The following is a 17,561-nucleotide window of genomic DNA, read 5'->3' as shown; positions in this document are numbered from 1 at the left end:
GATCCGCCATTTTGAATTTTGAAAAACTGATGTCAGATTCGTAATCAGCGACCCCAAAAACCCCCGAGTACTACGTTTTAAGTCAATCTGATCAATTTTTTATTTTGTTGTCCGCTATATTGGATCCGCCATTTTGAATTTTGGAATACGAATGTCATATTCGTAATCAGCGAATCCAAAATTAAAAAAAAAGTCCGCCATATTGGATCCGCCATTTTGAATTTTGAAAAACCATCATCATATTCGTAGTCAGGGACCCCGAAACCCCCCGAGTAACAAATTTCAGGTAATTTTGATCAATTTTTAAAAAATCCGTCCGCCATATTGGATCCGACATTTTGAGTTTTGAAAAACCGACATCAGATTCGTAATCAGCGACCCCAAAAACCCTCGAGTAACAAATTTTAGGTAATTTGAATTAATTAATTTTTTTGATCTGCAACACGCTTGCATTAATGCCACAGTCCAATGTCCAATGTCATTGTGGCTTGATGAAATGAATTCCAACAAAGGAAATGTTGGTCTTTCACCAGGAACGGAAGGCAGAATAAATGCATAGTAATATGGTCTTTTTTGACCATAGGGTGGGTCTTGAATAATTTTCCCAGTTGCATCAAAGCAAGATGAGCTTGTATAAGTCCCTGTATGTGAATTCCTTTGTATTTCTCTTTGTACTTATCTTTTAATTTAAAAATGAAAGTATGAAAATCTGTATCTAGATCATCGTTCGGCGTAGACAAGACATGTGTTTCTTAATTTCTGTTGTCCAGTTGGCGCTAAACCTACGCTGGTTTGAATCCCCTCCGTTTTTCAACCAAAAATAGAAAATTCATTCCATAAATGAAAGAAAATCCACAAACAGAAAACGCAGAAAGAAACAGAAGAATGAAAGTGAAGATGAAGAAAAACTGAGTACTGAACAATCTCTTGCAAACTTAAATGATGTAATATTAGATGAAACAGTTATAGTTTGGATGGATAAGAAAAAAGGAATAGAAAGAGACAATACTTATTTGAAGTGTCCCAAATTCATTAACAGTATAAAAATAATAAATAATGAAGAGACTACTTTAGAAAGTAAAGAACCATTAATTAAAATCGAACAAGCAATCCCTGAAATCCATTGATAAAAGAGAATAAAAGTCTTTGGTCGGGATGTTATTTTTCAAGTGACTTTTTTGAAACAGGGGAAACTGTAATTTCAGGTTTACAAGTTGGTCAAAAAAGTTTTTGGATTTTGATGCCCAATAATTGCATTGATGATGTAATCATGCATTTTCTGCAATTTGCGTATACGAACATTCAGATATTCGCCTCCTCAATTTCTCCATCCACCATGTTAAAAGTCTAATAAATGCAGAATTAAGTAAGACTGCAATACTTAAATTGTGCCAAAAAATACGTTCAAGCAGATATGACGCATGGCTACTTCCAACACATGATACGGAGGTCTATGAAACTGGACACTGGTCATTACTATTGGTTGTGTTCAGACAAAAGATCATAGTATATCTAGACAGCATGAGGCAAAATCCAAACGAGAATTGGATCAGCAGTATTTGCTCCTTAATTCTTAATTCTCTTTCTCAACAACAATAGAGTATTGCGCAACACTAAAATTGTTATTATTATTATAAAAAGAGAAATAATAATAAAAATATTTCCTTGAGTAAAAAAGTCCCGTAACTACTTTTTAGTTTCTAAAATTCTTTTTTTAATTTTATATATAAAATTAAAAAAATATATAAATAAATATAATAAAAATATAAAAAAAAAAAAAAAAAAAAAAAATATATAAATATATATATTTACACAAAATGAGGAAAAGAGCAAGCAGATGCTCTGCCTTGATTAGAATTTATGTTTAATCCCATTATTATTAACTCCCATTACAATTCTTCAAAAAAAAATTTGCGGTTCTTTAATTGTTGCTATATTATTCCTCTTTAAAAACCATATCATTAAACATTTTTTAAAGTAAATTAAATAGCCAGCAGCTCCACCCGCCCGCCATCAGCAAAGTAAAAAATGGGAGTTTTTCAAAAAAAAATTAATAACTTCTTTAATTATTGTTTAAAAAATTTCTATTTTCCACTAAATTGTTGCTATATTGTTCCCCTTCAAAAACCATACTATGAAAAGTTTTTTAAATAAAATTAAATAGCCAGTAGCCCCACCCGTTCGCTATCAGAATCGCGTAAATGCAGTGCGTGGCGACGCCTATGGATTCTTCTGATGGCTGGCGGTTCGCTAGCTTCACCGAGCTAGTTCTCAGTAAAAAGCCTTTTCTAATATAATCATATTGATAATCGTCGTCTTTTGTATTGCGCTATTGTACCATGTTAAAAGGATATGTAAATGATATTAATAGGTTTTCGATTCAAAAACACCCATTTTTATTTTAAGACCTAAAACAGTATTACTTTCTTATTATGACACATAGTCAGAAAAAAATGTTAGTAGAATTATATTAATATAATTGTTGTCTATCGTACTGCGTTAAAAGTATAGGATATTTAAACGAAATTATTAATAGGTTTTTGATTCAAAAGTACCTATCTTTATTGTAATTTGTAGTAGGAAATTCTTTGTATTAAATTCATAAAAACTTTTACCCTTACAAAACAATGTATTAAATAAACTTACCCAGGGTGTCTACTGAAAATATGATTTAAAATTCCAGGACATTAAAATGGGCAATATTATTTTATATTACGATTAGCATAATTTAAATTCACTTACTTGAACAAAAATATTTATTGTATTATATCAAGAGTTAAAAATCTGCACTGAGAAAAATGGATATTAAAACTCTTAATATATTAGATATTAAAAATGAGATACTTAAATATATTATCTAGATTTTAACGCTTAGTATATCAGATGTTTAGATTTAATATGTGGGTCATTCTCACAATCGGGACACATGACACGTACTTTAGATTTTTAAAAATAAATAATAATAATTTTTCAAAATCTTTACGTCCTAAAAATAGCATTCATCATGATTTAATCGGATCCTATGAAAAATAAATCGAAAATTTGAAATATTTAAAGATACACGTGTTTATATAGCATAAAAACTCCCCTCCGTTACCGTTCATGAAGTAAGTTTCATTTATAGAAAAGGTATTATATTAATTCTGTAATACAAAAAAATCTTTTGCCCGGTAATATCTACTTATTATTTTATTTCTAATTCAATCATGAAAAATAAAGTAAAATATTTGTTAGTTATTTTTACCTAGAATTAAATTAGTTTTGTGCAGAAATAAAACTCCCCTCCGTTACCGCTCACAAATATAATTATAAAATATAAACAAAAACGATAAAATAGAAATAAATACATCAAAACTCTTTGTAGTGTCAGTATAGTTATGGTTATTGCATGAAATGATGAAACAAAATGAAAACAATTAGTTTTAAAAGAATCTTTAGTTTGTCAGTGTTCATCGACACAATAAAAACTCCCCTCCGTTACCGCAGTAAATTTAGTTTTTAGGACGTAAATAATAATAATTTTTAATAATCTTTAAAACATTGTTTTATTTAAAAACAAAGAAAACAAATGCTGTCATTAATTTATTTATAATGTTTATTTTTTTATATTAGAATCAGAACATTTTGAAGCTGTATAATGGAAGAAAACTCCCCTCCGTTACCCATGGTATATTTCCATTACACAGCACGTAAATTACAGACTTTATTAATCATCGGATTTGCCTGAAAATCGTTACTTGGGGGTTTTTAGAGTTGCTGATTACGAATATGATAATAATTTTTGAAAATTCAAAATGGCGGATCCAACATGGCGGACAATTTTTTAAAACATTCATCGGATTTGCTTGAAACTCGTTACTCAGGGGTTTTCGGGGTTGCTGATTACGAATCTCATGTCAGTTTTTGAAAATTCAAAATGGCGGATCCAATATGGCCGACATTTTTTTTCAAAACTGCTCAGATTTGCATAAAATTTGTTACTTGGTGGTTTTCGGGGTCGCTGATTACGAATCTGTTATTAGTTTTTAAAAATTCAAAATGGCGGATCCAACATGGCGGACATTTTTTGAAAAATTCATCGGATTTGCTTGAAACTTGTTATTAGGGGGTTTTCGGGGTCGCTGATTACGAATTTTGGGTCAGTTTTAAAAAATTTTAAATGGCGGATCCAATATGGCGGATAATTTGAAGATTGATGCTATTCGATAGAAATTCGTTCCTCAGGGGTTTTTGGGGTCGCTGAATTCGAATTTGATGTTTGTTTTTGAAAATTGCAAATGGCTGATCTAGTATGAATAATTAATTAGATTGGCTTAAAACTTGTCGCTCTGGGGATTTCGGGATTTTGAATTTTCAAAAACTGACATCGGATTCGTAATCAGCAACCCCGAAAACTCCCGAATAACGAGTTTCAAGCATACCCGAAGAATTTTTGAAAAAAGTGTCCACCATATTGGATCCGCCATTTTCAATTTTCAAAAACTATCTTGAAATTCATAATCAGCGACCCCGAAAACCCCCGAGTAACGAGTTTCAAGCAAATCCGTTAAATTTTTGAAGAAAGTGTCTGCCATATTGGATCCACCATTTTGGATTTTGAGAAACTGACATCGGATTCGTAATCGGCGACCCCTAAAACCCCTGAGTAACGAGTTTTAATTAATTTTCATCAATTTTGAAACCAATTTAGCTGCGAGAAATTTTCAACAAAAATTCTGATTAAAAAACATTAATTTTTAATAATAATGTTGATAAAGATTGTAACCACGTATTTTATAGGCTTATTAGGATCCCCCTTTTGCCAAAGGACTAATAATAAAAGTGAATTTTCAACTTTTTTTAAAATGAAATTTCAATTCTGAATTTGTTCATTTCTAGAGATTGACCCATGTAGTGTATTGTAGAATATAACGTTTAGATACTGAACTTGACAATCTAATATATTGAAATTTAATATCTGTGCGTTGCGCAAGCGCAACGTCTAAGGCACCTACAGCAGCCTACAATAAAGAAAAAGTGAGGTTATATTATCACCCTGTTTTCATGTGCGAGCATCAAAATGGAAAAACTTACGTCGTAACTGCCAGCGAAAATTAATATTTTTTAAGTTTATTAACAAAATTAAACAAAATTACAATAATTTTGCAAGTGGGAGTAATTTGAGTTTCATTAGTTCACCGGGGCCACTAGAATTGGCGCCACCTCCTTGACCACTGACACATAGACCCAACTTGTATGTGGTTTTTCCCACATGCCCATAATAAATCTAAAAAAACTTGTTATAATATTCTTTAGTAGTAATGTCGCGAGTATATAATTCACATTTCTATATGACATACGAATTAATAAATATTGACTACAATTTCATGTGTTTTTTTAGAATTTTTCTTGCAATGACTGGAAAAAATAATAATTTTTTCCGCAGTCTCATCAAGAAAAATAACCGGAAAAAGATCAGGATTTTTGTTTTAAATTAGGACCCTGATTATTTATAAAAATTAAAAAATTGATATAATTCTATTATTATTATTATCATTTATAAATATTAATTAACAAATTATGTATTATATCTGTAATTATATTATAGAATAAATTAATAATTATTAATGCACTAATAATGTAATTATTTGGTAATAATGAATAGTAAATTATATGCACTGTTTGTCGAATTTTGAAATTTTAGGAATTTGATTATATGTTTAAGAATTTCTGTCAAGTTTTGAGCTCTACTTCGTGGTTTTCAGAAACCAAATGTTATTTTACCGCAAGATTTAAAAATAAGGTACATTTAACCTATAATTTGAAATGACGTTTGCGTATATCTTTAGATAGTAAAATTAAATATCCAAGATACTTGTCTTACAGTTCACTTTCATAGATATTGAATTTTAACATCCTGGATATTATAGGTTAATATATTCTGTCCAATATATTTAGATAGTGAAATTAAATATCCAAGATACTTGTCTTATAGTTCACTTTCATAGATATTGAATGGTAATATCTAGATAGTAAGCCTTAATATCCATTTTTCTCAGTGTGTATTGTAGATACCTGTTTCTTTAATCAAACGACAAATTGGAATTATTTCTTGATAGATAAAAAAAATGTTTTTTATGGTTTGAGTACAGATTTTTAATTATTGGATATTTTAAAGCAAAATATGGAAAATTCAAGGACAAAAATTGAAAATCCAGGACATTTAACCCTTTAACGCCCAAATGTGCTGTTTTCCGGCTTGAATTTTAACTTCGTACAACTATTAAAAGAAAGCTAAAAAATTTCAAAAGTACCATTTCCTACTATTTTCGGGGTCGCTTTTTCGAATGGTGTTGTCAAAATTTCCAAAAAATGAAATTAACCCCCTCTTTTAATAAAATTTTCCAAAAAATGCAAGATTTTTTGATGAAATTTTTTTTTATTGCAATTTTCATTGTTATATCGGTATCTACATATCGTCTAAGGTATAAAAACCGTATTCCCGATAGCTGTACTTTAAAAATATGCAGTAGTTTTTTTTTATTTTTTTCATTTTTTATTAAAAAATGGCGCCCGAACGCTAAATTTTTTTTTATTACACATACAAATTTTTTTTTCTAAATTTGCTTAAGTTCGGTTGAAATTTGTTACTCGGGGGTTTATGGGGTCGCTAATTTAGAATCTGATGTTAGTTTTGAAAAATTCAAAATGGCGGACGATTTTTTTAAAAATTTACTAAATTCGCCTGAAACTTGTTACTCGGGGGTTTTCAGGGTCGCTGATTACGAATATGATGTTAATTTTTAAAAATCCAAAATTTAGGATCTAATATGTCGGACAAAAAAAATATAAATCATCCGGATTGGCTTGAAAATTGTTATTTAGGCCAATTTTGGAAATTACTTATACTCAATTAATAATAATGTCAAACTTGAAACATTACTTTCATAAAACTTAGTTTAATTACTTATTGAATTTTAATTTGGGGACCTTTTTTCATCATTAAACTTTGTTTGAGGTTATTTTCTGTCACATTCCGAGCTAAGGCAAGGGTAATTTTATTAAGCGAATAACAAAAGGGAGGTAAAGTGCTGATTTGATTTTACACATTGAGGGTTAAAATAAAAAAAGTTTTATCTCGGGATGTAACATCTACCAAAACTTATTCTAAGTCCTGGTCACCTTCAGTCATTTGAATATCTGTTGCATATTAGATCCGAAATTTTGGATTTTTAAAAACTAACATCATATTCGTAATTAGCGACCCCATAAACCCCCGAGTAAAAAATTTCAAGCGAATTTAAGCAAATTTAGAAAAAAAAATTTGTATGTGTAATAAAAAAAAATTTAGCGTTCGGGCGCCATTTTTTAATGAAAAATGAAAAAAAGAAAAAAAAACTACTGCATATTTTTAAAGTACAGCTATCGGGAATACGGTTTTTATACCTTAGACGATATGTAGATACCGATATAACAATAAAAATTGCAATAAAAAAAAATTTCATCCAAAAATCTTGCATTTTTTGGAAAATTTCATTAAAAGAGGGGGTTAATTTCATTTTTTGGAAATTTTGACAACGCCATTCGAAAGAGCGACCCCGAAAATAGTAGGAAATGGTACTTTTGAAATTTTTGCAGCTTTCTTTTAATAGTTGTACGAAGTTAAAATTCAAGTCGGAAAACAGCACATTTGAGCGTTAAAGGGTTAAGGACATTTCCAGGAATTCCAGGACCAGTAGACACCCTGTGACCATACTTGGTGCTTTAAAAAAATTCTTTTTTCAGAAGCATTTTTATTTGCTTTATAACATGACATGCAATGACGTATAAAACAACTCATTTTACTATTGTTTTACTGACATTATCAACTTGGTAACGTAATAAAAAATCTATGTAAACAAAACTCTTAATATGGAGAGCATGGAGGTTATATATTTTCTCTCGTAGGGGCGCTATTATTAGGGAACGACTATACACAATGACAATTAACTCGGGGGCGAGTGCCGAAAACAGCTAATCATACAAATTCTCCTGGAAAATTTTAGTCGGTTATATTCTCTTTCTTGTTACCTTTCTCTGGGTAATATTACCTGTTCGCATCTCTAGGTTAACCTTTATGCTTTATCAGTTGACCGTTATAAACAAAAAATGCCGATTCGGTCACCTGATGGGGACTATGGGAATTACACTCAAAACCACCAGGGTGAAAATAAGTCAGCGTATTGGCAGAGAATTAATAAATCTTATGAGATATCTGAGTTTTAAAATTTTTGAAGCTTTTTAAAAAATATGTGAGAGGGTCCTTACCTTGGACATGTCTGATGGTTGTTCAGATTCAGGTAAATCTGTTGTTTCGTATACATCTACTTGATCATAAGCCTGAAAAAAATATTTTTCAATTATTTGATAAACTTAGTATAAAAAGGTTTAAATTTTCGTGAAAACAATACACCTAACAATAAGATTTATCAGTATCCGCTATTTTTGTCCAAAAAAATTGTCGGCTATTTCCTGATTGTTTTCGGTTTATTTATTTATTTTCATTAAAGGGGCATTCTGCTCGAAATGAATACACAAAACTTCTAAAGGAAAAAACTCTATTTGTAAAATGCTTGTATTTACATAAAAATGGTTTTTAGGGATAGCTAATTACGTATCAGGCAACTGTGATTACTATTTAAAGGCTAAAGGCGAATAAATAAAGTATTATCTCTAATATAGTTATATTTTTGTAGTTTAGTATTATTTAATCAAAAATGTTAAATGTAGTATAATAATTTTGCTAACTTAGCTTTGCCATCTTAAATTATTAGAATCTGACTTCGAATACTCTGTAAATGCATTTGCGCTCCACAAAAACTTTAATTTATTTTTAAATACGTCAGAAATAATGTATTCAATTTCAACGTTGCAAGTGCATAATTTTTTAATATAAACTTTATATATTGTATAATGTTTTTATTGCAAAATCAGAAAGAACACACACGTTATAATAATAAAAGATGTTAATATTAACTGAAATATATAAAATCAAAGTTCTAATAATTTTTTTGTTTATTAAAATTAAATATCTTTAAAAAAAAATGTTATTTGAAATTTGGATTCAAGACAAAAATAATCCCTTTTGAATCATTGAAATCGGTTAACAATTTTTTGGAAATTTATTTAAAAAGAAAGTTATAAAAATATTCAATCAAAAAGTAAACAATAACAAGAGTAAATTTTTTTTTTGGAAATTCCTCTTACCTAGTGATTTTTTGTATAAAATGCTACATGAAAATTAACATTTAAGAAAGAATAAACATTTTAAAGTTTCAGGTGACACGTTTTAGAAGTTCTTACACATAGAGAAAAAAAGCAGAAGGAAATGCATATTTTTAAAATTTTCTGAAAAGATCGTATTTTCGTTTTCGGATTTTTACTTTCACGGTATTAGAATGAATTAAATCATACAAGAAGATAATTGTTCCGAAATAAATATTTCTTTTGTTTCCGATTTTGATAAATATAAGGATAAAGAATAAATGTACAAAGTTTGATAATTTTTTTAATAATAATTTTCTAGTTTTTAAGGTGGTTCTGCGGCTTCTACTCTTGGAAAAATTGATTTTCTCAAAATTTTATTCAAATTTTGAGAAAATGTTTCTTCGGGTGCCCTTTGAATGTGGTTTTCTTAAATAAATTAATTTATTCTGCTGTTTTTATAAACAAAAGTTCAATTACATGACAAAATAGAAATGTTACCTATTATTTAATTCTTTGTCAGTTAATAGAAAAAAATTCGTAAAAACGGAAAATTTGTGTCAAAAATTTTGAAAGTTCTAAAAAATTATACCAGATTTCTTATAGTTTTAATGTGTCTCATAAACTGTGCTATATATTTATTGTCAATTTTGTGGTGATGAAATATACGTAGTGCGCTAACTTTTTATTTATTATTTTAAGAGAAAAGTGGAAGAAACTGAAAAACCAGGTTTCTATGGTGCTATTTTGTGCACTTAAAAAAATAAATGTTTTTTAGAAATGTGTTATTTAGTAAGTAAAGAAGATTCTGTGCAACGTTTTTATACATTTTTGTCCTACTTTGTTGTCAAAAAACTATAAACAAGTTAAGTAAAACAATTAAAACTTTAACCGATGCGCAACATAATAAGTTTTTCAAATTAATTTTAAAATTATTTTTCTCGTTTCTCTTAAAATAACTTTACAATCATATTAGAAATTAAATTGTTATTTACTTAACCTTTAAAATAATAATTTCAAGTTTTTGAAAAATATCGTTCGAACCGTTTAAAAAAGTTCCTGTTGAAATAATGTTATTTTAAAGGTTTAAAATTATTTACAAGTGTTTAAATGATAATTTTATAATTATATTAATAATATACCTAACATTATAATATATTAAAAAAAGTTAAAAATGTTATTCAATATCTCTGTGATATATAATTTAAAGAAAAGTTACTAATTGTTAGTAAATCTAGATTTTAGTATAATCTAAGTGTTTTATTTTACATTTTGTTGTAGGTATAATATCTACAAAAAAATATTTTACCAGCCCTAACTTTCTTTAATATATACTCGATGTAAAAAAATAGTCCATCCTGGGGGCTATTTTGTACACGACTTTAAATGACTACAACTCAGACAAAAAATTTTTTTCATTGCCCAAGTCATATTAGCACACCTTTAGAACTATGTCCCCACATGCACATATCAATAGTGGATTTTCTTTTAATTCTGAATTTTAATAGAACTTTGAGTCAAAAAATAGCTATTTCGTGCACAAAATAGCCCCGGTTGGTGATACTTGAAATTAATCAAAAGCAACAATTTTAAACAAACTATCTAAATTTTCAATAATAAAATCGACAATTTCACTCAATATGTGTTCCTGTAAATTTAATTTTTCCTAAAATCTAACTTACAATTCCTGGAAGATTTGCATATTTAGGGTCAGCCATTGTTATTGATGATTATATAAATAAACAGATTGAGAGTACTAATGTTTACACAAAACCTGCAAATGAACTTGAAATATTCTTTATTTTACAAAAATTTATAAACAAAACATAGCAGACATAGATATTTGACAAGTGTTCAATCATGGACGTAAAGCTTACTAGATGCGTTTCTAATAGAAACATAAAGCCCTGAGCAAAATGAAATTTTGAACGTAATCTTAAAGGCACAGTCACAACTCGACTGCCTACGTGGCATGACGGACAACGCAAGGGTGACGCATGCATGAGGTTGAGTCCACAATAGCACTCTTGAACGTTTACGTTACGTTCAAGAGTGCTATTGTGGACTCAACTTCAGGTTGCAGTCCCATGGCAGTGTTTTGCGTTGCGTTTTTTAACTAGAAATAGAGACGTTGGCTATATTTGCACTCATGGCCTAGTTACAAAACGCAAAGCAAAACGGTGACGGCATCTCAAAATATAATTTAACTTGGCGATTCATGTATTGATGCTGCATCTACATGGCAAAGGTAACGCAATACGTTTTGCGGTTTGCGTTGCGTCTCGCGTTATCTTTAGGGTGGAGTCACATGGCACCGTTTTGCGTTGCGACTCGCGTTGTCTTTAGGGTGGAGTCACATGGCACCGTTTTGCGTTGCGTTAAGTAACTAGGCCATGAGTGTGAGAGAGATGGAGATGTATGTTCGCTATATTTTCACTCATGGCCTTGTTACAAAACGCAATGCAAAACGGTGCCATGTGACTACACCCTGAAGGCGATTTTGACTTTTTCGGTAAATTTTTTTATACTGATAGGCGTATAAATGCACCCTAACAGTGCATCTTGTTCGTGTCGATGGAAAAAAAGTTGTTGTAGAAAGCCCCAGAGACAGTCATATCAATGAGAGTATGTTTACACCTTCGGTAAAAATTTCCAGAACGAGAAAATTTTCTTTGGTGTAAGAGATACAGATATACAGTCTGTCTCTTTTACTCCAATGTAAATTCCCAGTTCTGGAAATTTTTACCGAAGGTGTAAACGCTCCATGAGGCGGTGTTTACATGCTTCCGTTCGAATGCTTCATTTTGCGTTGAATAATGAGATAGAGAAAGAAAGACAAATACTTCTGTCCTTCTTACACTCACTGCTCAACGCAAAACGCAGCGTTTGAACGCAAGCATTTAAACACAGCCTGAGGCTGGAGTCCCATGGGACCGTTTCGCGTTGCGTTTTGTAACTAGGCCATGAGTGCAAATATAGCAACATATATCTCCATCTCTCTCACACTCATGGCCTAGTTACAAAACGCAACGCAAAACGGTGTCATGGGACTCCAGCCTGAGGGTGGAGTCCCATGACAGCGTTTTGCGTTGCGTCGTAATGGGAGAGAAAAAGACGCAAATATACGTTTGCTGCATTCTCTCTCATTACAACGCAACGCAAAACGCTGCCATGGGACTGCGGCCTGAGGTGTGTAAATACACCTTCAGGGAGCGTTCATACCTTCTCATGCAAAACTTATGCATGCAGGTTGCCATAGTAGCGTTCAAGAGTGAGAGAGATAGAATAATTTCCTATCTCTCTCACTCTTGAACGCTACCATGGCAACCTGCATGCATAAGTTTTGCATGAGATCGTGTGACTGTACCCTCAAGCTGTGTTCACGGTTGCTCTAATCCGCTGTGGCCTTGAAAAGATCATTATTGTAGAAAGCCCGTGATGACTGTAGTAGCAGTATGCACAAACACTCCTATTGGCTGTTTTCGGCACTTACTGCTAGTAAAATAATACCCAATCGGCACAAACATTTGCTCACATTCCGTTAGATCAGCCAATGATATTCTACCGGCTGTATACTGCCGGCAAGTGCCAAAAGCAGCCATTGTGGACTCAACTTGCAAAGTCGAAAGCATGCATGCATGACGACTATGACGAGGTGTGGTCGCTCCAGAGAAGCATGAATAGAAAAGGGCAGAAATACCTGTCTGTCCTTACCTGTCTCGTGCTTGGCATCACCAAATGAGTTTTATGGTGCTTAGACCAATAGAGTGATCGCGATCCCAAAGTTCAGTCGAGTTCAGCTCAGTGGTTACATGGTTATCTCCTGTTATCCCACTGAGCACTGACATGTAGACAAGCGACATTTTTCTTTGAACTACGTGCATTTTAATGTAATTAAAATTGTTGCAGTTTATATTGCTAATGTATATATTAAAAAGAAGGAATATGTGTTCATCAACTTCTTGTTTTTACTTTTGCCAGTGAAAAATGTGCATAGATCATGTAACAGTATTCTGTTGGAGAATTATAAAAGGAATTACGTTTATTTGTGAAAAGACGTGTTTATAGTGCAATCATTATGTTTCGTTGCATTCCGATTTTTAAAGGGTGTAACAGGCAGGTGGAATATGTTGACAAACGTCACTGCTCTCTACCAACTGTTCCTGATGACATTCTCAGATACACACAAAGCCTAGAAGAACTTCTTCTAGATGCAAATCACATTCGTGACTTACCTAAGGTTCGCATACAATTCTTTTATTCTATTTCAAAACCATTTTCAACTCGCTCAATTACTTTCACAGCAAAAATTCCACTCGTATATTCTTATTTATTTTACCAAATGCAAGTGTCCTTCTCTATTATTCGCCTTGAACAAGTGTCTTACATTTCTTTTATTTCTATTTTACACTAAATATTCGGCAGTTTATTCATTTATATTACTTAATATCACAGACACACTTTTTTACCTTTTTTCACCAATTTCCTTTAATTTCACATAAATTACCTATTTCCTAAATTTTTCAAATATATTCTGACAAAAGTTTAGTTTTTAAATTAATATTTTAATGAATCTTAACTTTAATCCATATAAAATTCATTCATTAATAAATAAAGAAATACGTATTTTTTTTAAGTTTTGATTCAATTTTGTTTGCACTTTTTACTAATATTTTATGTTTTTAGCAAAAATATAAGCAAAATGACCTTTTTTGTGGCTCTTGGGCTCATTTTTTTCCTTTTTTTAATACTCTTTTATGAAAAATTACACAAAAAAAATAATGAAAAACAAGGATAAAAATTCAATTTTTCGAAAAAACAACAAAAAATTGTTTCTCAAAAAGTCTATCTTTTTTCTCTTCAAATTTTCAGAATTTATTTGTACTCATTTGTACTATTTACCATTAAAATATTATTTAACTATTTTTTTGTTTATTAGAAAAAAAAATTATTTTCAATTTTTTATTAAAAATTTCGCAATTTTTGAAGTTTCTACACTTGAACATTCGCTTATTTTTTAATTTTTAACATCAGTGTGAAAAATCTTGTCAAAGTTGTAGAATAAGATAATTAAAATGATTATTTAACTTGTATTTTAGAAAAAAAACAAATTGTTTCCAAAAGAAACTTTTTTTGTCTTTTTTTCAACTTGTATGCAATACTTTAATTTATTATTTTTTTGGGGGTTTTTTAAAACAATTATTTTCAATTTACAAAAACAAATTATTTTTAAATAAACGATGTTAATTAAACGTATCAAAACAACAGTCTTTTAATCATAAGATTTGCAGAAGTACAAAGTAACTAATTTTTTTATAAATTACCTTATTACCTTTAATTACTTTATTATCGTTGCCTGTTTTAATCGATTAATTAAAAGAATATTTCAACTATGAGTAGAAATTTTATTCTCTTTTATAGATATTGCCCTTGGAATAAATGAATATTTAATAAAATAATTCTTATGAACTAAAGGAATTGTAATGTTATTAAAAAGGAAAATTTTTTAAAGAACCTAAAAAAATAACAAAAATAATTGTATGTATAAATTACTATTTATCAAAAAAATAAGTAGAAGAATTTTTTCTTTTTGCCTTTTTTAAAACATTGTTTTTTGTTTTTTTTAAGTTAGATATTATTGTTAATTATCTATATTCTTTATATACTTTTGACAAGGTTTTTTAAAATGATGTTAAAAATTAAAAAATAAGCGAAGGTACAAGTATGAAACCTGAAAAGTTGTGAAATTTTAGAATTTTTAGTAAAAACTTGAAAATAATTTTTTTCTCTTAATAAACAAAAAAACACCAAATGATATTTTTATCTTAAATAGTACACATGAGTACCAATAAATCCTGAAAATTTAGAAAGAGAAAGAAGATGGTCTTTTCGAGGAAAAAAATTTTGTTTTCAAAAATTAATTTTTATCCTTGATTTTTACTATTTTTTTATTTTGCGTAATTTTTCATAAAAGAGTATAAAAAAGAAAAAAAAATTATCCCAAGAGCAACAAAAAGAGTTTTAAATTTAAAAGTGATTTATGGTACTCAACCTTTATTTGGTTGATTTTAATACCTAAAAACGATTTTGATTCGAAATTTTTTGGTTTTAATTTGACAATTTTTTCTTACAAAATTAAAAACTAAATATATTTTCAGTTATAACAAGAAAATATAGTTTAAAACATTTTTCAAATTTTTTTTTAGTCAGACTTGTTCTTAAAATTTTATGAATTTCACAATCCCAGAGTTCTGATTTTTGGAGTTCATTGAAAATGCTATGAATTTTAATTCAACCTTGAATTCTCTTTTTTTACTTAAAAACTATTAAAAAATCATAAAGTTTTGCAATTTTCATTAAAAAAAATTGAATTTTTGTATTTAAATAATTAAATCATTGTTTTTGAAAATTATTAAAAATGATTAATTTAGAGAAGAATTTCATTTAAAAATTGCAGAATTAAATTTGAAAAAGTTATAGGAAAAAATTTTTGAAATAATTAAATTTCAAAAGGTTTTAAAGTAAAATTTCTAAAAATTAGTATTATTATGAAAATTTTTTTAAATAATCTTGTTTTTTGAAAAATATATAAAAATATAAAAAAATGATTTGAAACTAATTTTTATTGGTATATGGAAAAAAGTGAAACATTTTTTCGAAATTCAGGGAAACAGAAATTCAATTTTTGTAATACCTATATGAAAAATATGACTTTCTTGTATTTTAAATCAAATAAAATTACTGTTTTGTTCCTTACAGTCGATATGTACCTTGTTATAAATATTTTCAAAAATTATTTACTTGAATAGAAATCAAAATTATAATTTTATAATTAAAATAATTTTAAAAAATATAATTACTTTATAATTTTAATTTTAATAAAAAATTTTTAATTTTCAACTTGAAAGAAGAAAATAAAATTAATGATAGTCTCAATAAATGCAGATAACTTATTTTGCATATATAACTTTATTTTATGTAATTTTTTTTGTTACCTTATTGTCACGTATGTTTTGAAAATAATTCAACTTTTTACGTATTCCTATTTCCTAAGAAAAAAGTGTTACCTGTTATTATATTATATTGTTTTATTATTTTCTTATTCATTGAATTATTAATACATTTTATTATATAATTTATTATATATTTTTATTACATTATTTCTGTATTATGTGCATGGTGAAAGAACTTTTTGCATTATGTCTGACTAGCGCATCATTTATATTCGATCGCGGATGAGAATAATTAAACCGACCCTCCTATGAAATAACTAGAATTTTCCGTTTATGATGAAGTATCTATTTCTCGTTTTTGCTTTTAAAAATTACCTTTTAGATTTGATAAAAAATACTGATTTTTTATCAAATACTTTTCCGCAAAATTTACTTTAAGATGAGGTTATTATTACTTTTTTTATTTTTAATTCTTATACTTAACTTTACATCGGTAAAATTTTGAATATTTACAAATTTATTTTGATGCTTATTGGTTTTTATGTTAATAACTGTAAAAAGGAATGTAAATACATTTTTTAAGGAGAGTATTTTAAGGTTTGCATGAGACACGCATCGAGCCTTAGAAGCAAATCATTTTAAGATTTTGTTTTTGTTATTCTTATCTTAATTAAATGATTCTGTTTTATTATATAAAACTAAAATCAGTTTTTAATTATTATTTTAGTAGTAAAGTACTTATACGTAGATATTAGTGGTTTATATTAAAAGTTGATTCCTTTTCTGCATTTTCATTCAAAAATTTAAAAGTATAACCTTAAATTTTTTGCTTCTATAAGGTATCTTTCTTCGGAGCGCTGTTACGTACACTGTATAAAAAGTCTCAAAGGAACAGTGTTAATATTAATATTATTCTACAGTATTAAACTGGTCACGTTTGTACTATATTAAAAATAAGAATATTCCTCGAGTGGTAAAGGTAAAAATCACTTGACTATGTCATAAAGACTCATCTAAAAAATTACCGAACTACTTCTGCAAAATTCCTAGCTCATAAAGACGAAAAAAGTTTATTTTGTTTCCCTTTTCACCACTCACACCTTTCGTCATTAAAGGTGAACACAGATTTATATGGGGCATTCCACGCCAAATCGGAATTTATTTTGCTTTTCATCTCAAATTTTTTTTAAACATTTTTTTTCTTTTGGTACTCTTTGAAATGAGCTACCTTGATTTTTTTCAAATTTTTTCATAAAGCGGTTCAGAAGATACAGATTTTTGAAAAATGACATTTTTTACGTAATTTTTTTTTTAAATGCTTATAACTCGGTCAAAAATTGATCAAATTGGACGTTTTTATAATGAAAAGTTTTGTTTTCACGCGTA

At 28.8% G+C, this 17,561-nt stretch overlaps 2 protein-coding genes across 5 annotated transcripts in view; one reads left to right on the top strand and one right to left on the bottom strand.

Moving 5' to 3' along the window:
* The window catches only part of LOC122511962 (dynactin subunit 2), a 51,169-nt gene extending 40,065 nt beyond the window's left edge, over positions 1-11,104 (bottom strand). The window contains exons 1-2 of the mRNA XM_043627543.1: positions 10,905-11,104; positions 8,287-8,358 (exon numbers count right to left, since the gene is read on the bottom strand). Coding sequence (XP_043483478.1) covers positions 8,287-8,358; positions 10,905-10,940 — 108 coding nt within the window. The 5' untranslated portion in view covers positions 10,941-11,104. The remainder of the gene's footprint in view (positions 1-8,286; positions 8,359-10,904) is intronic.
* A 1,757-nt stretch (positions 11,105-12,861) lies between these two features.
* Positions 12,862-17,561, top strand: part of LOC122511961 (protein lap4) — a 60,251-nt gene continuing 55,551 nt past the window's right edge. For 2 of the 4 annotated variants that reach the window (XM_043627540.1, XM_043627542.1), the window contains exon 1: positions 12,864-13,462. In XM_043627540.1, coding sequence (XP_043483475.1) covers positions 13,301-13,462 — 162 coding nt within the window. In that variant the 5' untranslated portion in view covers positions 12,864-13,300. Of the gene's footprint in view, positions 13,463-17,561 lie in introns of all 4 variants that reach the window. The other 2 variants (XM_043627539.1, XM_043627541.1) reach the window with 2 other exon arrangements.

The sequence above is a fragment of the Leptopilina heterotoma genome, unplaced genomic scaffold (genome assembly GCF_015476425.1).
Source record: "Leptopilina heterotoma isolate Lh14 unplaced genomic scaffold, ASM1547642v1 Lhet_92, whole genome shotgun sequence".
NCBI classification, from domain to species: Eukaryota; Metazoa; Arthropoda; class Insecta; order Hymenoptera; family Figitidae; genus Leptopilina; species Leptopilina heterotoma.
The sequence above is the reverse complement of the archived record's forward strand: the minus strand, read 5'-3'. Positions and strand labels throughout refer to the sequence as shown.